This window comes from Pichia membranifaciens, assembly GCF_001661235.1.
Source record: "Pichia membranifaciens NRRL Y-2026 unplaced genomic scaffold PICMEscaffold_2, whole genome shotgun sequence".
NCBI classification, from domain to species: domain Eukaryota; kingdom Fungi; phylum Ascomycota; class Pichiomycetes; order Pichiales; family Pichiaceae; genus Pichia; species Pichia membranifaciens.
In genome coordinates this window covers 31211-52146 of record NW_017566983.1, presented here as the reverse complement: position 1 = coordinate 52146, position 20936 = coordinate 31211, and the positions used below count along the sequence as shown (strand labels likewise).

The 20936-nt window shown below is 41.4% G+C and overlaps 12 protein-coding genes across 12 annotated transcripts; 6 read left to right on the top strand and 6 right to left on the bottom strand.

Annotated features, from left to right (window-relative positions):
• Positions 1-6: 6 nt before the first annotated feature.
• Positions 7-909, bottom strand: PICMEDRAFT_71156 (hypothetical protein; the record flags this gene model as incomplete). The annotated part of the gene is made up of 1 exon (XM_019163847.1): positions 7-909. One exon carries the CDS (start codon positions 907-909, stop codon positions 7-9), a length of 903 nt encoding a protein of 300 aa, XP_019018142.1.
• A 1059-nt stretch (positions 910-1968) lies between these two features.
• On the top strand, positions 1969-2295 carry PICMEDRAFT_71155 (hypothetical protein; the record flags this gene model as incomplete). Its single annotated transcript, XM_019163846.1, has 1 exon — positions 1969-2295. One exon carries the CDS (start codon positions 1969-1971, stop codon positions 2293-2295), a length of 327 nt encoding a protein of 108 aa, XP_019018141.1.
• Positions 2296-2432: 137 nt separating this feature from the next.
• Positions 2433-3092, bottom strand: PICMEDRAFT_71154 (hypothetical protein; the record flags this gene model as incomplete). Its single annotated transcript, XM_019163845.1, has 1 exon — positions 2433-3092. One exon carries the CDS (start codon positions 3090-3092, stop codon positions 2433-2435), a length of 660 nt encoding a protein of 219 aa, XP_019018140.1.
• Positions 3093-3223: 131 nt separating this feature from the next.
• Positions 3224-3598, bottom strand: PICMEDRAFT_71153 (hypothetical protein; the record flags this gene model as incomplete). The annotated part of the gene is made up of 1 exon (XM_019163844.1): positions 3224-3598. The coding sequence occupies one exon, from the start codon at positions 3596-3598 to the stop codon at positions 3224-3226; it is 375 nt and encodes a 124-aa protein (XP_019018139.1).
• Positions 3599-3762: 164 nt separating this feature from the next.
• Positions 3763-6771, bottom strand: PICMEDRAFT_49487 (hypothetical protein; the record flags this gene model as incomplete). The annotated part of the gene is made up of 2 exons (XM_019163139.1): positions 4381-6771; positions 3763-4314 (listed from the first exon to the last, which is right to left on the bottom strand). Exons 1-2 carry the CDS (start codon positions 6667-6669, stop codon positions 3763-3765), a joined length of 2841 nt encoding a protein of 946 aa, XP_019018138.1. The 5' UTR covers positions 6670-6771.
• Positions 6772-7267: 496 nt separating this feature from the next.
• Positions 7268-8742, top strand: PICMEDRAFT_105364 (hypothetical protein). Its single transcript, XM_019159683.1, has one exon. It carries the CDS (start codon positions 7486-7488, stop codon positions 8614-8616), a length of 1131 nt encoding a protein of 376 aa, XP_019018137.1. The 5' UTR covers positions 7268-7485; the 3' UTR covers positions 8617-8742.
• On the top strand, positions 8743-10594 carry PICMEDRAFT_105365 (hypothetical protein). Its single transcript, XM_019159684.1, has one exon. It carries the CDS (start codon positions 8868-8870, stop codon positions 10581-10583), a length of 1716 nt encoding a protein of 571 aa, XP_019018136.1. The 5' UTR covers positions 8743-8867; the 3' UTR covers positions 10584-10594.
• An 11-nt stretch (positions 10595-10605) lies between these two features.
• On the bottom strand, positions 10606-11784 carry PICMEDRAFT_71149 (hypothetical protein; the record flags this gene model as incomplete). Its single annotated transcript, XM_019163843.1, has 1 exon — positions 10606-11784. One exon carries the CDS (start codon positions 11782-11784, stop codon positions 10606-10608), a length of 1179 nt encoding a protein of 392 aa, XP_019018135.1.
• A 115-nt stretch (positions 11785-11899) lies between these two features.
• Positions 11900-12550, bottom strand: PICMEDRAFT_71148 (hypothetical protein; the record flags this gene model as incomplete). Its single annotated transcript, XM_019163842.1, has 1 exon — positions 11900-12550. One exon carries the CDS (start codon positions 12548-12550, stop codon positions 11900-11902), a length of 651 nt encoding a protein of 216 aa, XP_019018134.1.
• Positions 12551-12873: 323 nt separating this feature from the next.
• PICMEDRAFT_71147 (hypothetical protein) lies at positions 12874-14682 on the top strand (the record flags this gene model as incomplete). The annotated part of the gene is made up of 1 exon (XM_019163841.1): positions 12874-14682. The coding sequence occupies one exon, from the start codon at positions 12874-12876 to the stop codon at positions 14680-14682; it is 1809 nt and encodes a 602-aa protein (XP_019018133.1).
• A 145-nt stretch (positions 14683-14827) lies between these two features.
• On the top strand, positions 14828-16636 carry PICMEDRAFT_10059 (hypothetical protein; the record flags this gene model as incomplete). Its single annotated transcript, XM_019159621.1, has 1 exon — positions 14828-16636. The coding sequence occupies one exon, from the start codon at positions 14828-14830 to the stop codon at positions 16634-16636; it is 1809 nt and encodes a 602-aa protein (XP_019018132.1).
• A 653-nt stretch (positions 16637-17289) lies between these two features.
• Positions 17290-20835, top strand: PICMEDRAFT_10058 (hypothetical protein; the record flags this gene model as incomplete). The annotated part of the gene is made up of 1 exon (XM_019159620.1): positions 17290-20835. One exon carries the CDS (start codon positions 17290-17292, stop codon positions 20833-20835), a length of 3546 nt encoding a protein of 1181 aa, XP_019018131.1.
• Between the last annotated feature and the right edge of the window lie 101 nt (positions 20836-20936).

Here is a 20936-nt window from a genome sequence, read left to right as displayed (position 1 = left end):
AAAAATCTAGAACTCTAGCCATTCTTTTAGCTTTTCGTAAGATATGAACATGATACTGGAGGTGGGTATAGATTTGAACAGAGTAACACCGATACCAGAGTAGAAACCAAAAATTCCCTTTGTTCTATAGATATGCTTGACGACTTTCATGAAGGTGAGGTTTCCGCCATCGTTTGTCTGCAAGATAGATTTGACAGTATCTGCCGGGAACAAGGTGCAATGGTAACCGATACCTGCGCAGGCCCCAGCCACCATCAGTTCATGGACCTTTGGTTTGTAGTTCTTCTCACCGTTTGCGAAATAATGGATGACAAACTCGTAGTTACCAAACCAGGTCATGGAGCCACCGCATTCACGGATCATGGTGGCCAGGTGGCCTCTCCAAAGGCCTCTGATGCCTTGGGATTTGTATAACTCCCTTGTGATTTGAGGGATGGTCTTTGACACGAAATTCGGATTGCTGAGATTTTTCAAATTTTCAACCTGGAACTTGCACTTGACAAGTTCAATTGGAGTCAAGATAAACGAAGTGCAGATACCACTAAATGCACCGCAGATCAATTTCTCACTCACTTTGAGCTCGTCTGTCAAGGCTTTCCCCTTGGAGAGCTTGACGAGGTCCTGCGCCAATCTGTAGCTGAAAAATAGGCAGGAGACCTCCATGGAAGCCCCCATCATGGGGACACGAAGACCCTTGTAGAAGCCCCTGGCTATACCCTCGTTGTGGTAGGTTTTCCGGATAGCATCGAAAGTGGAGGTGAACAGTGGCTGAGGCAAAGACTGCGAGTATTGCAGTCTCACTTTGATGGTATCGAAGGGAAACTCCACGACCTTACCACACGCACCCGAGACCGAACCTAGCAAAATTTCATGGAGAGAGTTGCTGAAAACAGATTTGTCGTTAGGCATGCTGGTGGTGGTGCAGCGTGATAAGCTAGGAATTGAGTGTCAGGAAAGGGCACGTGGCGGAGATGGGAGGGGTGCAAAAAGAAAAACCGGCAGACGCAGGCGGACAAGAAAGAGGGGGAGTTGGCAAACGGACCAGAGAACCGAGTAAGATCTGCCTTCAGTAGTCTGTATATGGATGCTTGGAGGCTACAACAAAAGAGACAGGAGGAAAGAGCCACGACCGGAGCACCCAACGGGCCCCTAAGGTCCAGGGGCGATGGAGGAGTCACCCGGGAGGGCATGCCGTTTTATCGGCTTCCTGGAGACTTCACTACTGCACCCCCATCGACCCCAGCTCCAGCCCGAGCCATCTCGTGTGGACCGGCCTGTATCAAAACAAACCAAAATAAAGCCCTCGGTATCAACTGCACCTTGTCCGCTGCAGCGTCTTTTTCTGCTGCACGCAGAGCAATTGGCTCCGGCAGCTAGCTTCCTCGGGAAGGCTTCTAGCGTGGTTTCGCGCGCACAGCCGGCCGTTGGATCCCGCGAAGCCGTTGTCGGAACACGAAAAAGAAAAGTGACTCAGCATCAAAGCGGAAAATCCCGTCACGTGCGTGCACCGAGGGTTTTGCTCCAGCTGAACTACCCTCTTTTTGCCTCCTAGCGCTGCGACACACAGCCCGGTTTTGACGCTATTGGTTTTTCCGCACAGCCTCTTTCCAGCATTCCCGCATTCTCGCCCGTTCCGGCTTACCCTTCCTCGCATGCCTGCCACGGCCTGCTCTACCACAGAGCGCAAAGGCAAGTGGCATTTTTTTCACCTCTGGGATGGTATCGGCGATTTTTTTTCTCCTCTAGCAGCGCTGCCAGTCGTCCACTGCCAGTCGTCCACTGCATTTTTTTTTCACCCTTGTAGATTTCGTTCTGGGCTTGCATTTCTTCTGTGTGCCTTCAGCGTCCCTGTAGTTCCCGACCTCTTTGCACTCTCTCTCTCGTCAAAGGATAGTCTGCTCATTTCAACGGCTTAAACGTGATTATTCTACAGCATAAGTTTTTACTAGACACGAAAACACAGGAAAAATGAAGTACTTAGCTGCATATCTTTTGTTACAACAAGGCGGTAACGCATCTCCTTCCGCTGCTGACATCAAGACTCTTTTGGAGTCTGTCGGTTCCGAGGTCGACCAAAGCAACATTGACCTGTTGCTTTCCTCTTTGGAAGGCAAGTCCGTCAACGACTTGATTGCTGAAGGTGCCACCAAGTTAGCTTCCATCTCCACCGGTGGTGCTGCTGCTGCTTCTTCAGGTGCTGCTGCTGGCGGTGCTGCTACCGAAGCTGCTGCTGAAGAAGAAGAAGAAGCTAAGGAGGAATCCGATGACGATATGGGTTTCGGTTTGTTCGATTAGAGTCGGTGTGTATAGCTAAACCTAGAATTTTACTTACCTTTACTTTGAATTATATAAGATAACCTTATAAACAAACAAAAATCATATCATACAGTCCCAAGGCAGACGGTTCTCAGCGTCCTGCCTGCGATTCATGCCTAGGACAACGCTAGGAGGTGCCGCATTCGGGCTATCTCCTTTCGGATCTCGTCTTCATCGCTATCCTGCGCAGCATGAGCTCCTTTGCTTTTCAATATCTGATACACCCTTTCGTTGACTTGTCTGATGCGGCTAATGCTTTTCTCTAGCTTTGTCCGCCTCCGGATGACGTTGGACAACCGATCTCGTATGTCGTCGTACTGTCCAATTAATTCGGCGTCTTTGGTTCCCAAGAGATTCGAATCAGGAAGCTCCTTTATCAGCTTACCAATCTCCTCGTCTAGAACACTGTTCTCCTCTCCGCCCTCACCTCCCACTCCAGTTTCTTTACCCCCTTCGTCACCAAATAATTTAAGTACATTGCCGACATCGCCTAGTTTATCCATCTTTGCCTTGTTACTTTCTCGCTCCACTTGGATGATCTGCTGCGATACTTGAAAGCGAGACTGCCTCGTAAACCACCCCATACTATACTTTCGCTTCATTTGTCGATTCACCTTTTTTACTATCTTATTCAGCTCCTCTTCACTGACGTCTATCCCATTCTTTCTTAGCAAGTTCTGTAACGCAAGATCATTTTTGATCGCTTTTGTTATAATACGCTCCTGCTCAACAATGAATTCTTGGACATCCTCATACGTCACAGGGACAACTACCATTCTTTATTTCTGCTAGATGTTCTTGTATGTACACCTTTACATAAATCAGATTAAACAAAAAAAAGATAACAAATAAAAACCATCCTAGAACATGTTTGCGACATAATTAGCGGTAACGCGCATCGTTTATTTCACAGTAAAACATTGTCAAGGTCAAATTCTTCTCCGTCAAGCTCACTAAATTCCTGCTCGAAGATATCACACTCGGCGAAACCTTGGTCGAATTCGAATTTTCCTCCCTCCCTCTTTCCTAATATACTTTGGGCCCAAGCTTTAAACTTCTGTACAATTTGCTGCAAAATTGTTTTATAATATTTACGATTAATGTTTTTCCTGAAATAGGACTCGATAAACATTTGGTCCGACAGTTGGTCGGTGAAACTTGTCTTATTTCGAAGCAAAACTTGCCTACAGTCAGATTCAATTGACTTCAATGATAACAAATTGAGAAAGATCTGGTCGATTGAGGCCATTGAAGGTTTATGTCTCAAGCTTATTTGATTCATTTTAAGTTTTTCGATCAACTAATGAGTAATATTCCTGATTCTGCTTAAAAAGGAGGAAAGAAGGGAAAGATCAAAAGAAAAATGTTGTTAAGTCCGTAGCATTTAGTTACATTGTACATTATTTAAAAGTTTCTCAACTTCATCTAAAAAGTATGACATGTCATTTATTCAGAAAATGGAGCCTTCAAAGGATCAATAACGGATCCAAATTTAGTAATAACCTTTGGCGTAATCATTTTATGATGTGTTTGGGTAGTAGTCCATTCTTTACCAAGAGGAACCCTAAGAGAACGCTCATACTCTTCCCACGTCTTATAAGGATATGGAATTTTATCAGTTTGGTACTTGGTGTTTTTCTTATTTACTTTCTCATTAATGATCACGTTCGCCTTGCCCTTGTCCAATCTTTTATCCTTCGACACAACACCTTGAATGGTCTTGACGATCTTTCTTTTTTTGTTGTTTCTAGGAACCCCCCATCCATCATCAGCTCCAGCTTCAGTGCCGGCCCACGATCCCCAACCCGGAACAACCAAGTTCACTTCTTTATCGCCTTCTTCCTCCTCAACTTCACGCTTTTCCTGTTCGAATTCTTCTACTAAAACGTCATCTCCAGCAAATGCTTGCTTGATTAAATCTGCTTGTTTGAAGATACGAACATTGTCATCGTCATCCTCATCTACGTCATCTTCAAATTCATCATCTGATTTTGCCGCCTTATTGTTATCGGCCAATTTTTTCGGATCGACAATCTGCAATGTTTCTTTGTTTTCTATTCCAACAAAGTCATGTCCAGTGTCATCATCATCATCCCTCTCTTTTTTAAGCAAATCTTTTCTTTTAGAAAGCTTTTTGGCAATTCTAGCACCAGCTTTAACCAACTTAGAAGAAGAAGAATCTATTATCTTCAATTTGGTAGATGATTTAGACTTATTATCGTCCTCACTATCATCATCATTTTCACTATGGTCCACTAACCAAGGATTTTCTTCATCATTGTTAGCACTTTCACCACTAGCAACGTTATCATCACCAGAATACGTACGTTTCTCACTGTTTTCAACAATTTTGACACCATTCCTTTCCTTCACAGACAATCTATTTTGTAAAGACCTACTATCATCTTCGTCCAATTCTTCCATTAGTTTTTGATCTGCCTTTAAAGCTTCTTCGGCAGCTACTCTGGCCGAAGGAGTGTAAACCCTTCTTCCTGAATTCATTGTAATGTTAACACCACTAGCAGATTGATCATCCTGAAATCCGTAATTTTGAGAATTATCAGAGTTCATCTTCTTCAAAAAGTCAATCTCCTTTAATTTGACTAGTCTATCTCTTTCCTCTGCATTCTTCATGAAGTCCATGGCCAACACACCCTTACCTATTTTAGACAGCTTTTCATCATCTACTTCATCCATATTATCCACATCCTTTTCCAAATCACTTAAATTTCTCTCATCTTCACTGCTGTCATCGGCATTTTTTTTACCAAGCTGTTTCAACCTCAAGTGCTCGCTTTGTTTCAACATTTCTTCCATTTCATCCCGGGTAGACTTATCTTTTGACATTCCCGATTTAATCATCTGTCTTGCCCATTGCGAGGTATTCTTGTGCTTCAAAGTCATTCTCTCCCTAGCACGTTTATAAACAGCGTCATTTTCGACATCCTCCTCGTCATCATCTTCTATGCCTTCTTGACGGTTTGCTTGAGAAATCAATAAGTTTTCTTTGAGCTTCTCCTTTCTCATCTGTTTTCTATAGGCCTTTGACTTGATTTTCTTCAAACGCTTGGAATCTTTCATACCCCGATACATTAGCTCTCTCATTAATCTTAGCTCGTTGGTCCGCTTCAACATCTCTGCTTTTGACAATTTGGCGGTTTCTATATTTTCGAATAGATCTTCTGTTTTCTTGGATTCAGTATTACTTTGGTCGATGATGCTATCCAATTTTGCTTCAAAGTCGTTGACTGCAATGTTTGAGTCTGCTTTGAAAGCTGCAGTTTTATCCAACTTAATTTTCTCAGGTATGAATTTCAGAACCTTTTTTTCTCTGTTATGGGCAATGACTTCTCTCCATCGATTGACTTGTTCTTTTTGAATTTCATATGCTGCTCTACGATCATGACGTTTTTGGATATTTATAGGCAATGGGATTGCAAAGGCAGAATTTTCATTTGTGTTTAACTCATATTGTTCTTCTTCATCTAGTGCTGCCTCTTTCAACTCTTTTAGCTGCTTTGAATGTTTGGCGATATCATGAATCAGATCATTATTAAAGCCTCCATTTTCTTCTCCATCCAAATTTTCTATATCTTCAAGCATATCATCAAAGGTAAGTGCGTCACCTTGATTAGGGAGAGAGTACTCATTCTCCGCAGAATTGTCGTTGATCAATTGCTTTCTTAATTTATCATTAGAATCTTTTGGTAGGTTTTTTTTCAAATTCTTCATGACGGAGTCGAGCTGGATATCATTTTGGTCGTCTTCTGAAATGTTCATTTCATCAAATGGATCATCGTCATCATTGTCATCATCATCATCATCATCATCATCATCATCTGATTCGGATTCGGAATTTTCTTCCTCTCCCTCATCCTCCTCGTCCTCCTCATCATTGAAAACTAAATCATGATCTTTTGCCTTGGTGGATGACTTTTTGGCTGAATTCAATTCTTTGTCATCTCTGTCCCAAATTTCAGAAAGGGTGAGTAGCTCTCCTTCGTCCACACTATCCCACCCGTCTTCGTTTTCTCCATACTCATCTAATTTCTCATCATCCTCTGTATTACGTTTGCTGCTTTTGGACATGTAGTCGTCGAGATCGTCCTCACTTCCAAGAGCGTCATCGGAGTCCAACTCTTCATCCTCAAACTGAAATCCTGAATTTTCCTCATCATCTTCCTTACCTCCACGGCCCCGACTGCTGTTATTGCTGCTGCCGTTACTCAAAAACCTGCTTGCATCCAAAACAGCGTCACCAAATTCAAAACTAGGCTTTCCGCCTGTGGCTTTTGGCGAAACTGTCTTTTTCCGGCTACTCTCCTTCTTATTTCTGTACTGCGGTCTCGCCATTGTTTTGTCCGAGATTGGGCTACGCTTGTGTGTGTGTATGTCTGCGTATCTCTGCCTGATATGCCATCTATCTACAAGACATGAAAAAGTGTTGAATAATTTCTGAAAAATTTAAACAGTAAAAAAAAAAATAAAATGAAGTAAGATAAAATAAAAATAAAAGTAAAAAAAAATAAATAAAAAAATAAAAAATCAAACCCAAACAAAAAATCAGAACCTTTATCCACCTTCCTGATACTTACTTCCCGGTATATGATACAACCGAATCGCCATTTTTCCCACCAGCAGCTGCTGCATTTCGAGCCATTGCACACTATTTCTGTGGCCACGGAAGTATCTTCTTTCGGCTGTCTTGCCGTCCGCAGCATGTCTTGCCGTAGCTTGCTCGGGCACCGTACTACGGCTTTCCTAGTCTCTGTCTCGCGGTGTTCCCTCAATCCTCGCCCTCGTCATCCGTACCACCCTTTTCGCTTAATTGCCCCAATACGGCACTGCAACATTTGCATTGGCAGCTGCCAGGAGCCGGTGGCAGCCCCGTCTCCAACAATGGGAGCACACCCAGAACCGAACAATAGGAGAAACGGGGCCGTAGGCGCCACAGTTATCGACTCCAGTCTGTTCGACCTGGGGCAAATCCTCTTCTTCAACGGTTCCAACTATAAAAGTGGCAGCTGCCCTTCCCCGTTGAGTATCTTGGCACATTTTAGACCGCCGCACACAACTTCTTCTTTGCTGGTTCTCTTCGAAGAGTGTCTTTGCAGCCTAAGCCAGATTGTACCACATACAACAACACAAACAGCAACATAACTAGCAATTATGCCAGGTATCAGCACCAACTCCATACACGCGGACCAGGAATTGAACAGAGTCATTGATGTCGTTCCGCCAATCAATGTCACCACCACATTCCGTTACCCAGATGATCCTGAGGACATAAAACCTGCTGTCGAGTACCGTGATGCAGAGTACGACCCCTCCACTTCAAGACCCATTTATTCTAGAATTGGCCATCCAAACTCTACCCGTGTAGAAAAAGTGTTGGGAAAGATCACCGGTGGCGAGTGTGTGATATACAACTCCGGATTGAGTGCCTTCTTTGCCGCCATCATGCACTTCAACCCAAAGACCGTTGCCATTGGTGACGGTTACCATGGTTGCCACAACATCTTGCACTTGTTGGAAAAAAACTACGGTTTGAAGATTGTTGGCTTGGACCAATTGGATCAGCTATCCAAGGGTGACTTGATACACATTGAAACACCTGAAAATCCCTTCTCTATTGTGCACGATATTCAATACTACGTCACAAAGGCAAAGGAAATTGGGGCTTTCACTTTAGTCGATGCCACATTTGCCCCACCTCCACTATCTGATCCTTTCGATTTTGACGTCGACATGGTCATGCACTCCGCAACTAAATACTTCGGTGGCCATTCTGACTTGTTAGCTGGTACGTTGACTACAAAGGATCCTAACTTAAAGCTTCAACTTGCTAGTGTCAGACCTTTCTTAGGCACTAACATCGCCAACTTAGAAGCCTACCTCATGTTGAGAAGTTTAAGAACTTATGAATTGAGAATCAACCAGCAGAGCACCTCTGCTACCAAGATTGTCAAGTATTTGAACGAGCATAAGGATTCCTACCCTTCCTTGACTAAAATACATCATTCATCACTACAAAAGGACGCTTTCGTGGCTAAGCAAATGAAAGGCGGTGATGCTCCAGTTTTCAGCATCGAGCTTTCTACTCCTTTGAAAGCCAAGAGCTTGCCATCCAAATTAAAGTACTTTCAACACGCCACTTCTCTTGGTGGTGTCGAATCCTTGATTGAATGGAGAGCGGTTACTGACGCCTCGGCCAGTCAAAACTTACTTAGAGTCAGTGTTGGTATTGAAAACACAGAAGATCTCATCGCTGATCTTGACGCTGCTTTGAAACAGTCTTAAACGGACGGTAAGCATCGTTTCTCTATCACACAATAACTTAATTTCTTTATAGTCAGCCAGATAGCGTAACGAAAAACATCGAATTACAAAACTAAATCTAAACAACGTTAAGCGCGTTTACTGAAAGGGACCGCACCAAGATCAATAAATGAAACCTTTCTTCAACTTCACTCAAATGTTCTTACCACCTTTAGCTACTTGTTTTGCGTCGTGTTACTCATTATTCACTATCAGAATATAGTACCAGCATAATGTCAGCAAGGGTAACAAAACCCAAAAGGGGGAGAAAGCCCAATTCCAAAAAGAATCAGGAGGAGGAAATAATAACTACGCAAGACATTGATAGCGAATACGAGAATAATAACAAAGTACAAAACAATACCAACGCACTCAAGTTCATTCAAGGCAACGGTCTGGGTCAAGCAGTCTTGAAAAACTATTACAAAGTTCAAACAGAAGACCTTGAGGCGGGATTTTTGCCTGCACACATAGACGACCTTTCATTGCACAATGCTGTTAAAAACAACTTGCATGAATTATTTTCTACAGATTTCTACGAGGAGATAAAGGAGCCCAAATTACAATTATCTGACTCCAAAACATACGAGAGCAATTTTAAGCTTGACAATAATTTAGAATTTCAGTTCAATAATAACCAATCAGAGGTATTAGAGCCCTGTCAGGCCTTGCATTACCCTCTAAATGAACGGAACTTCAGAAATGGATTTGTCTTCAATACTGGCGGACTCCCACTGACTATGGCGTGGTGTCCACTAAAAAATGGAAGCTGGCGTTACTTATTCGTTATTATAGTTGATAAGAACTCAGCTATAAGTGAGTTCACTGATAACAAATCTCTACTCACAATACTAGAAGTCTCTAGTGAAACCGGAGAATTCCAAATAAATAAGCAGATCATGCTTGATTCTGTAGCTAAGGAAATTGAATTTTCTTTTGTATCTGCAGCTGCAAGCACATTGCTTAAATTGACATTGTCTAGTGGTTCTGTTGACGTTTGGAAAATTAGTCCCGAGTTTTTCTTTAATCCCGGAGTAAAGAAGAATAAGCCTGCTATCTATACCCTGGAATCTAGACATTTGACTTTCACTATACCGAACAATCAATTGCTCATCACTACATCAGCTTTCACATCTACAAAAACTTTTGTTTTTGGTACAAATCATGGATACATCGGTCAATTTTCTATCGATTCTCAAAAATTGGACTACTTAATATCTGTAAAATTGCCAGCTATCACACACATCAAAACTGCTTTTCCTACGCAACCTGGTGATGATTTTTTGACCAGCTTCGTTGAAGCTGCAGACTTCAGTAATTATTTGATACGATTGCCAGTTCCAAATAAAAAGTCATGTCTGATTAATGTCCTTAAAACTTATGATATACCTACTAACAACAAAGAGCTACAGTTCGACAAGAATTCAATTCATTTGAACAATCTTAACTCATTTTTGAACATTGAATGGCCAATTACAATCAAAAAGATATCTATCGACAACCCGAACAATGTAACGAAATTCAAGATCGCCAACGACGACGACATCAATTGCCTAGCTAATCAAATATATTATGACGATGGGAAAATCAGTGATGGTCTCATCTTATTAACAGGTCATACTAATGGATCACTCAGGCTGTCAAATTACTTGAATTTGTTAACAAATACAGAGAAAAGGGTACAGGTTTCCACATTGAAACTATTACAACTGAACAAATCCGTTACAACTGAAAATAAGTACTGGCTGGACTTGTGCTCAAAAATTGATAAAATTGGAGAAAGTACAGTTGTCAAATCTAATAATAAACAGTCGTCGATTGGTCGAACGAAGGAGTTGCGTAATGTTAATCCAAAGGAACTATGTCCTCTGAAGCTTTCTATGTTAGAAAACGCCGTTGCAAGTATATGGGGCAATGGATTGCTAATCATCGAGCAGTTAACTTTATAATCATATAAGCCGAATTGTAGACCTACCAATATACATGGAAATCATGAGTTTTCGAGTATTCATTCAAACCTCCTTTTAAATCGTACACTTCGAAACCTTTATCAAGTAAGTATTTTGTGGACAGCCGAGAGTCATTTCCCATTTTACAAACCGCAACTATCGGAGAATCTTTTGGTAACAACTCCTCCAAAGATTCATCATCCAATCTGATCAATGAGGTATAAGGTATATTTATTACCTTAAAATTTTCCTGGTCCCCTAAGTTAGAAATGGCAAATTGCTCCTTGGGTCTTACATCAACCATGACTGGGTTTTCAAGAGCTGACAACTTGGCAAAATCAATACTATGCGTATTGTTCAGGACATCGTAATCAATTTTGCCACAAAACTGAGTATAGTTTATGTTCTGAATCATCTCTTTGTTCATCTTACCGCAAAGGCAATTCAACATTTTCCCTCTCATTTTAAAGCTCTTAAGCATTTGCCCATCATTTGCCATATATCCTGAGTACATAAGCATTATTGGCTTGAAAGGATTCGTCTCTTCATTGTAGTAGTTGGTTAATATTTTAATCGATTCTATTGACATCAGAGTACCTACCAATCCAACACATGGCCCAATAACTCCGTCGTCAGAACAAGTGGCTATATTCTCAGGTTTGGTTGGTTTCGGGTGAATGCATCTATAACATGGTCCATTTTGGTAATTTAGAATCATAAGCTGCCCATCTGTTTTGACAGACGATGCAGATACAAGTGGCTTTTTTGAAGCAACGCAAGTATCTGATATTAGATATTTTGTAATTGGATTATCTGTACAATCAAGAATTAAATCATACTTCTGAAAGATATTATATGCGTTCTGGTTTGATAAAAAAAGAGAGTGAATGTTGACTGTTATATTTTGATTTAATGCTTTTATCCTTTGACATGCTGATTCAGTTTTGAGCATCCCAATAGTGGAGGTTTCATGAATGATTTGTCTATGAAGATTGGACAATTCAACCCGGTCATGGTCTAAGACACCTATGCATCCGACACCAGAAGCAGCCAAATACAGCAAGGCCGATGAACCTAATCCTCCACAACCAACAACTAGAATCTTGGATTGTTTCAAACCGATCTGGCCATTCAAAGCGTTGAAAGCGGGGACTTGCATTTGCCGTCCGTAACGAGAATACTCATCCTCATCAAGTGACATGCTGTGAAAATTCTGTATAGATAAATATATATATATATATTTATATATTTGCGTGTTATATCTATCTAAAGAAAGAGTATAAAGAAGTGAAGAAGAATAGACAAGACTAAGCTGACTACACAACTTTTTGCTTGACGAAAAAGTTTTTCAAGTAAGACAGCTGCCACAATCCTGTACCGACTAACACGATTAATTGGATGATTGTCCACTTGGTTGTGCTCGAATTGACACTCTCGGAAGTATCTCTGAATGTTGCCTCCTTTAATCTTAGTAGTGATTGCTCTCTTTTGATGTTGTTCAACTTCATAATGAGTTCATTGGTCTTCAAAGTGAGGAAAGAAACATCAGAGTCTCTCTTTGAGTCAACTAAAGGTTTGGCATCACCAACAATCAAATCAAAGAAGACCCTGTGCTTGGCTTTCTTTGACCAGTTTGTATGTTTTGGAGTAATACAAAACTTATGTTCACCAGAATCTAAAGATGTGAACGTGAATTGGCCTACTGGAGAGTTCCTTTGTGACACGACTCTGTGATTGTTATCAAACGTTTCATCCACTGTAATTTCGATTTTTAAATTGTTTTTGTTCTCAACATAGTCGTTGACATTCTCGTCAAACTCGTAAACTGCAAACTTACCTACGGCAATTGTGTCCTTTGGTAGTTCTTCGTAGAAACATTTGGTTTCGTCGGTGCTGACGTAGAAATGAAGGGCGTTGGCCACGGATAGCAAGGAAAGTATAAGCAGAGTCCAGATATTTCCCAACATTACTAAATATTTTGCTCTTTCTGATAACTGTGAAAAGCTCGGAAAGGGTTCAGGAAGAGACCAGAAGTAGAAAGAAAGAACAATAATACTGCGTCGTGTAAAACAGTGTTGTTGTTTTTAGCATTGGACGTCTCCTTTTTCTCTTTCTCGGTTTTCAGCATTCTTATTTTACGTGTCAATTTTTGCAATTTTCTCATTTTATTTTAATTTTGATTTGATTTTTTCTTCAGCTTTAGAAAGTTTTCACACTTACTAAAAAGCTTTCATCTTATGAGTAATACTTGAAGTAAAACCAGAAGAGCAACATAGCGCACACTACTGTCATGGCTAAAGGTGAAAGAGGTATGGATGATCCTCGTTTTAGCAAGGTTTTTTCAGACCCCCGGTTTAGGACCGTAAAGAAGAAGGATTTGAAGGTCACCCTAGACGACAGATTCAACAAGAAAGATTTAAAGAAAGAATTTTCCTTACTCAAGTCTACTGCAAAGGTTGATAAGTACGGTAGAAAAATTAGTAAAGATGATGGCTCTAGTGTAATCGATAACCTTGACAAATATTATACGGATAAGCACGAAGAAGAAGAAGAAGAAGAAGAAAATGATTATGCCAAAGCTGATGACTATGGCAATGATGATGACGCATCTTCCTCGTTATCTGACAGTGAAGATGTAAAGGCTGATCCATTGGCAAAAGCAAGAGGCCTGTTGGAAGATGCCACATCTGCATCTGACCTTGATTCGTCAGACGAGGAAGTGTCGGAGCTCGAGGAAATTCCCAGCTCCGATGTAGAAGAAACTGAAAATATACCTGAACAGGACCCTACCACCAGAATTGCAGCCGTCAACTTGGATTGGGATCACTTGAACTCAACAGATTTATTTGCTACTTTTTCTTCCTTCTTACCACAAGATGGCCACATAAAAAGTGTGACCATTTACAAGAGTGAATACGGTAAGCAAAGGATAGCTGATGAAGAATTGAACGGTCCTCCAAGAGAAATTTTTAGGAAAAATTTAGGTAACAAAAGCGGTGATGATGATGATGATGATGACGACGACGATGAAGATCTTGATTTAGCAAAGGCAAGTAAGAAGTTGGTTCAAGAAAACAACGGAGAAGATGAAGGCTTTGACTCTTCAGAATTGAGGAAGTATCAACTACAGAGATTAAGATATTACTATGCAATCATCGAATTCAATAACTTGAACAGTGCCGAGGAAGTATATAAAAAGTGCGATAACACTGAGTATGAAAGCAGTGGTAATTTCTTTGATTTGAGATACGTTCCAACTGATATGGAGTTTGATGAGGCAGATATCAGAGATGTATGTGAGAAACTACCATCAAACTATCAACCAATTGAATTTTCGACAGACTCTTTGAGAAATAGTAAACCTAAACTCACATGGGATGAAACACCAATCGAAAGAGTTCAGATATTGAGTAAGTCGTTCAAGAAAGGTGAACTTGACGATCTAGACTTGAAAAATTACTTAGCAAGTGACAGTGATGAAGAGGTTCAAGATGAAAGCATCTCAAAATATAAACAGCTAGTAGGTGGTGCCGGGCTAAACAGTGTTGGAAAGGCAGGCGAAGAAGATAGCGACAGTGACGTTGATATGGAATTTACCTTTACACCGGGAAAGTCGAGCACAGAGGATTCAACTGAGAAGGAGAGTTTGAAGGAGGGAAAGAGCACAATTGAGAAGTTGAGAGAAAAAGAAAAAGAGCGTAGAAAAGCCAGGAAGCAACAGGTCAAAGAGCTAAAGAGAGAAGCACAATCGAGTAAAAATAAAGGTAAGAAGAATAGACCAGACACTGAAGAAGATAAGGAGGATGACCTTAAGATTGAGCAAATCGGTACTGAAGGCAAAGAACTGCATCATTTCAACATCAAAGACATTGAGAAACTCGAAAAGTTGAAAGGGAAAAAGAATAAGTTTAAGAATAAGCGTCAACGTGAGCTCGAAAAGGAACTTGAGTCTCGCTTGGAAGACTCTAACCAGGGCAGCTTGGAAGTCGATGACCGTTTTGCTGAGATGATTGATTCTCACGCCTTTGTGGGTGGTAGCAAGTTGCTTCAGCAGGAAAGAAAGAAACGGAAGAAAATGAACAAAGTTATAAAAAAATAATCGACGCGTCGACTGATTAATATATGTATATTAGAGAATTATTGATTGGGCTACTAAAGCACCAGTACAGTTTGTAATTAATCTTCAAATTAATGCAGAAGTTGAAGTCTCGTAGTTACCGTGTGGACAGGATCAGTCAATCGAAATGGGGAATATTACAAGTGAGGAAACTAAACAAGAAGCGTTGTCGACTTCTAAAGTCACTAGAGAACAATTGCACACAGCTTTTAGACGTGAAGCCAAGGAAGCGTTAACGAACATCGAACTAATTAGCATTTCCCGTTATCTTTTTGGAAAGATAGTAGGGTTGAACGAGAGAATCTCGTATGATGAATTGCTCAAAAAGCTCGATTTACAGATATTATTGACAGATGATAGAGGAGACCTGCTTTATAAATTTTTGAAAATAATTTCCAGTTCTCCGTGCCTGTCAAACGTAATCGATATTAATCAAAAGTCGTTCAGCTTATATGATGTGTTGATCCTCGTTTCCGTTTTTAACAGCAAAGGACTAAAAAAACTAGGACTAACTGATGAGTACTTTATACACTTGGTTTTCATTGTTTTGATATCATCATCATCATCATCATCATCATCATCATCATCATCATCATCATCATCATCATCATCATCATCATCATCATCATCATCATCATCATCATTTCGACCTGGTGGTCTTACTCACGAGGGCAAGGATGACACTGATGATATGGTTGATATCATAGTGGAGAATAACAGAATCAAATGGGCCCTAATTCCTGTTATGCAATCATTTGATAAGTTAGAGAACTCGGGGATATCTAAATCCAACCTTCACGATTTTTTAAATATTTTATTGCCCCTATCGGTTCATCAATACAATTCCAAAGCATTCACTTTGAACTATACTACCCAAATTGACGCAATAATCACTACTGTATTTCTCTCATCGAACAATGCTGATGATACAATAATTTTTGAGACCTTTTATGCCAGGTATAGAAACAATTATCCACATCTATTCGACCCTATAAAAAGGTTATTTTACCCGCTCTTGTATGAAAGTACGAGATCAAGCTCGGAGGATACAATGGACTACAACAGTGACAAGGGAAGAAGAAATATTGAGCTGAATCACAAAATTCTTAACCTTCCGCTCTTATCGCAATTATCGACCATACTGAATGTGGACAGCTTGAACATGGCTGTCAATTCTAAGCCGCTTTATCAAGGTTCAAGAGACGGGTACTCCATTAACTCGATTCAATCCCACACTTTAAACTATCGTGCGCCTACTTTGTTGTTAATATCTGGTAAAACGGTTGGCGAAGAACGCCATTATAACAGTTCATTTTTCAGCAAGTTCCCTAAATTTCATCCTGTGGCTAGTTCCGGTCTGAAATCGAAGGAAAAGCTGAAGTTTCAAGTTGCTGTTTTTTTAACCGACCAATGGAGGATAACTAACACAAAGACTTTTGGATCGAAAGATTTCAGAATTGTCCAATTGAGTCCACTTCAGTTGATCATGGACTCTGGCGCTACTCTGAGAGATGATTACGCATACTTCAGCAACATTGGATGTGGTTTAGGATTTGGATCGAAGCCTCCTGTGAAGTCCAAGGATATCAAAAACAATAGTCTACGCTTCAACCTTGGGGGAGTCTCCTTGACAATCGATAATTCGTTAGAAATGGGCAACTTTCGGGTGGAGGATATGAGTGCCCAAAGTTCCACCTACGCTACAGGTTGTACGGATAAGCAGCTCTTCAGCGACATCTGGTTCAAAATCAATGAAATCGAAATCTACGGGCTCGGCAACGTGGAAAGTTTGAAGGACCAAAAGCTGGCCATGGAGTGGGAAGAACGAGAGGCGGAGAGACGGAGAGGGATAGGAAACAAGGACTACCAGGAAGGCAAGGCCCTTCTCGAACTTGCCGGCCTCGTGGGTGGGGCCCAAAGTGGTGGTAGCATGTAGCTGGTCCCAAAGGATGGATTCCAGATATGTACAGCCAACGCCAATACCCAGTATGCGGCAGTGGGGAGACTGCAGACGGATACATTGAGCGGCTGAGCATTCTTCTTTTTTTTCTTTTCCTTCTTTCACTTTTTCTTGGAAAAGCGGATGGATACTGTACACTGGTGTAAAACATTGGCTTGTTTTGGCCGTCAACTTTATTACAAAGTAAAATCTGTGCAAGGTGAGCTAAGACTGGGGACGGCGTTGCGCCACTATGCTGCACCGAAGGGAATTTACGTAAACGATTTGGGGAAAGGAGTTTGTACTTTTCTCTATTGATTGTGGTTCCGCTTCAGATCATGCGATACGAATTAAACTCTGGCTGCTGACGTCAGCGCAGCTTAAGATTTGGACAATTTTTGCTTTTTTCCTCTCCCCTCAGAAACGTCTACCGCGGGGGAAAAGCATGTTGCAAGTATATTGCCGATGAAGGAGCAGTTCGGTTGTTTGAAGTGGGATGGTTAAAGCTTTTAAGTAGGATTTTGGTTGAGACGTATCCGGTCTTTCTAAACAGAATAGAAGAACTGTAGCTGGTACCAGGGACTGATATATCTCCGACCATAAAGTGAGAGCGTGCAGCTAAACTGTTTGACTGTTTGATTGCCACATGGATGTCGTCTTCTTCACATCTGAGCAAGACAGGGTCAGCAGAACTACCGTCGGGAAGTACTGCTTTTGGAAAACAACAAGGACAGGGTGGAGCTTCAGAAGATCCGTTGTTTGAGAAAACCGGCAGCAGTGAGAAAGAAATGGAAGAGGGACAGCTGCAGCCGCCACACGCGGAACAACGGCAAATGCAGTTGAGCAGTTCTCTTACATCCGGTGCAAATGAAGGCGTTACTCAGGAAAAGGGGTTTGCCGATGATGTGAAGAAAGAGCATGCTGGACCCAAATCGCCAGTGTTAGACAAATCCGGACCTGTTAGCTATTCAGTTAAGGAGGACAGAGAGCAAAACAACAATGAGTCAGATGACGATCCAGAGGAAACCAACGAGCACAGGAATCAGAAAAACAACACAATGGCCCCTAAGAAGGAGGAGATGAAAAAGCCACAGGTGCTCTCTTTCATTCACAAGCTCTACTCGATGCTCGAAGAACCCGAGCTCGACAACTTGATATGGTGGCATGAAAATAACTCAAATTTCCTTATCTCTCCGAATGAAGAATTCTCAAAGACCTTGAGCAACTACTTTAAACATGCCAACATCGCATCTTTTATAAGGCAGTTGAATATGTATGGTTTCCACAAAGTGAACGACTCAAATCATTCTGCGAGCTCAGAAGATACCAATAACTTAAGCCATGACCAAAGCCAGAGTCGAAGCTCAAGTCAAGAACAATCGACACATCATGATCGGCCTGCTTTAGAGAACTTGAAAGTGAAACACAAAGGCTCCAACTCATCTAATTCCCAGATTTGGGAATTCAAACACAGCTCCGGTATATTTAGGAAAGGAAACATAGAGGCATTGAACACTATTAAACGAAGATCCTTCAAGAATCCAATATCAGACAAAGAGGTGCACAACTTGAAGTTGACATACGACCTGCCACCAAACGTACCACCAAACATCGTAGTGCGATCTGATTCAAGCAACTATTCTCACCAAGCGGTAAATGGTTTGCAAATGCAGCAACAGCAACAGCACCAACAACAGCAACAGCAACAGCAACAGCAACAGCAACAGCAACAGCAACAGCATCAGCATCAGCAACAGCATCAGCATCAGCAACAGCAACAACAGCTTCAGCTTCAGCTGCAACAGCAACAGCAACACCAGAACCAGCACCAGCATCAGCACCAACATCAGCACCCCCACCCACAACAACACCAGCACCAGCACCCACAGCAACACCAGCACCAGCACCCACAACAACACCAGCACTCACACCAAATCCAGCAACAACCCCAACGTCTACACCCTTCCTTGCCACCCATGCTATCGCAGCAGACACTAGATTATCATTCTCAGCCCCAGTCCCAGGCAAGGCCCCAACCCCAACCACAACAACAGCAACAACCTCCAATGATGCTGCATCAAAATTCATCAACGAACCAAACAGATCACGAACTTGCAGATGATCGGTCAAACATAATGATGAATGGGCAATTTCATTCAGTGAGTATATCCGAACAAGAAAGAAATGGTCTAATTGCAAATATTAGAGAATTACAGCAGTCAAACAGTGAACTTCACGTTAGGTTCAGCATACTTGCTCAGAGAACTGATGAAGTTATGAAACTTAATGATATATTCAAAGAGGAGTTGTCAAATGTGAACTACGATTTTGTTTCTGCTCTAGAATTACTGAAGGAGCAATTACAGTACCAGCACTCAAAATCTCCCTCTCATTCCCCGTCTCAATCTTTCACCAATCCACATTCACGCTCCCAATCTCATGGTGAAACAGAAGCACAACTAGAAGCGCAAACAAAAACACAAACACAGTCCCGTTTTCGACAGCGATCACGTATTTTATCTGCAGTGGAAAATATACGATTTAAAGTGCTAGAACGTATTGCGTATAGAGATATGAATTTCAAGAGTATCTCCTATCAGTCTTCGTCTGATCCTAGCACTCAATACAATGCACAGGGGCCAACTCATCAATCATTTGGTTTGTCCCAGTCATCACTGCATCCGTTACAAACCCCATATTCAAGTTCTAACTCAACAGTCGTTCTGCCTCGTGCCCAGCCTCCAATTCAAAGGTCCGGCTCTCAGCCTGCTCTTAATTCTCAAAGCTCAGTCCACAATTTGTCCACACCCCAACAATCACTTCAACAAATCAGACACTTGAGCACACCTTCGCCCAATGGTGTCAGCCTTCCACAACAGAACATCGCTATATCATCGTTGCCTCCAGAGGTAGGATCCAGAAACCCCTCTGCTGCACCTTTGACGAGTAACCCTTACTTTAATCCCGGATACTTGCAGGCTTCTTCAATATATAGCAGTTTACCCGAGTATTCCCAACAACAAGCACAACAAGCACAACAACAGCAACATCAACAGCAACCACAATCACTTTCCCAACCTGTATTGAATAAATCCTTTAGCGGAAATACAAAATCTAACTCTTCATCAGCTACTAAAGTACCGACTTCCAGAAGTACTTCAAACCCACATTCCTCTTTTACTCAACAAAATGGACCCACTTCAAATCCACAACCTTTTCAATTGCACAAAGCTAACTCAAACGGTACTAATAATGAAGAGTCACCGTTTTTGCACAAAGATATTAGGTATAGTGTATCGTTGTCTTCCGACCGTTCTAGAAATGCTTCGGTATATGACCCGCTGCAACCGCTTCCTTTAGTACCACCTTTGCCTATGCAGATCATACCGCCAAATCACTCCAACATACCTGCCCCCAACTTCTTGACAGGACCCGTTCAATTCTATCAAAATGGCCAAAGTATGGGTCCGCACCCTATTATGGACCCCAACGCTATTAGTAGGCAATACTCTTTGACACAAATGTACTCCCCTGTCGGACACTCTCACTCGGGCCTGAATACGTCGGACAAAAAGAATGAAAATGATGAAGTTCACAACGGTAATGAAAATTTCCGTATCAGACAAAATTCAACTAATGAAGGCAGGTCACCCCATAAATCAGGGAGTCTGCCTCGTTCCATCATTTCGCCATCAGGGAAACATAGCGGGATGTATGACTCAACAAATGCTAGGGCCGATGGTATTAGCTTGGTTGATAGCTATGAGTTATCTGGTGCTAAAAGCGGAGATGGTGACTTGAGTAGTAGAAATGCTCAAACTTCAAAAATTGATGATGGTACAAGTTGTGACGTAAAGTACGTGAGTAAAACAAATAACATCAAAACTGAAATTAATAACGTCGAAAGACGAGACAATGAAATTGCCAGCACTATAGGAAGTAACAATGGCGAAAATATTTCTGATGAAACTAATCACCAGTTAGAACAGGATCTGAAAATCTCAGCTGTACATCATATTCTGAATCATGGACATAAAAGAGACTTTGATCATAATCATAATTTCAGTCACGAGGCCAGTAATTGTAGCAGTAAGGGCTGCGAAAAAGGTTACACTAAGGAACTTCTGCGTCGGGGTAGAGCTAACGGCGATAGTGATGAAGAAAATGAGCCGGAAGTCAAAAAGATGAAAACATAATTGGAAGCAGATTCATTTTTTAGTTTTTCCATAAAAAACACTTTATATGCTATGTAAAATAAGAAAATGTAAAACGACATATAAAAAATAAAAGAAATCTT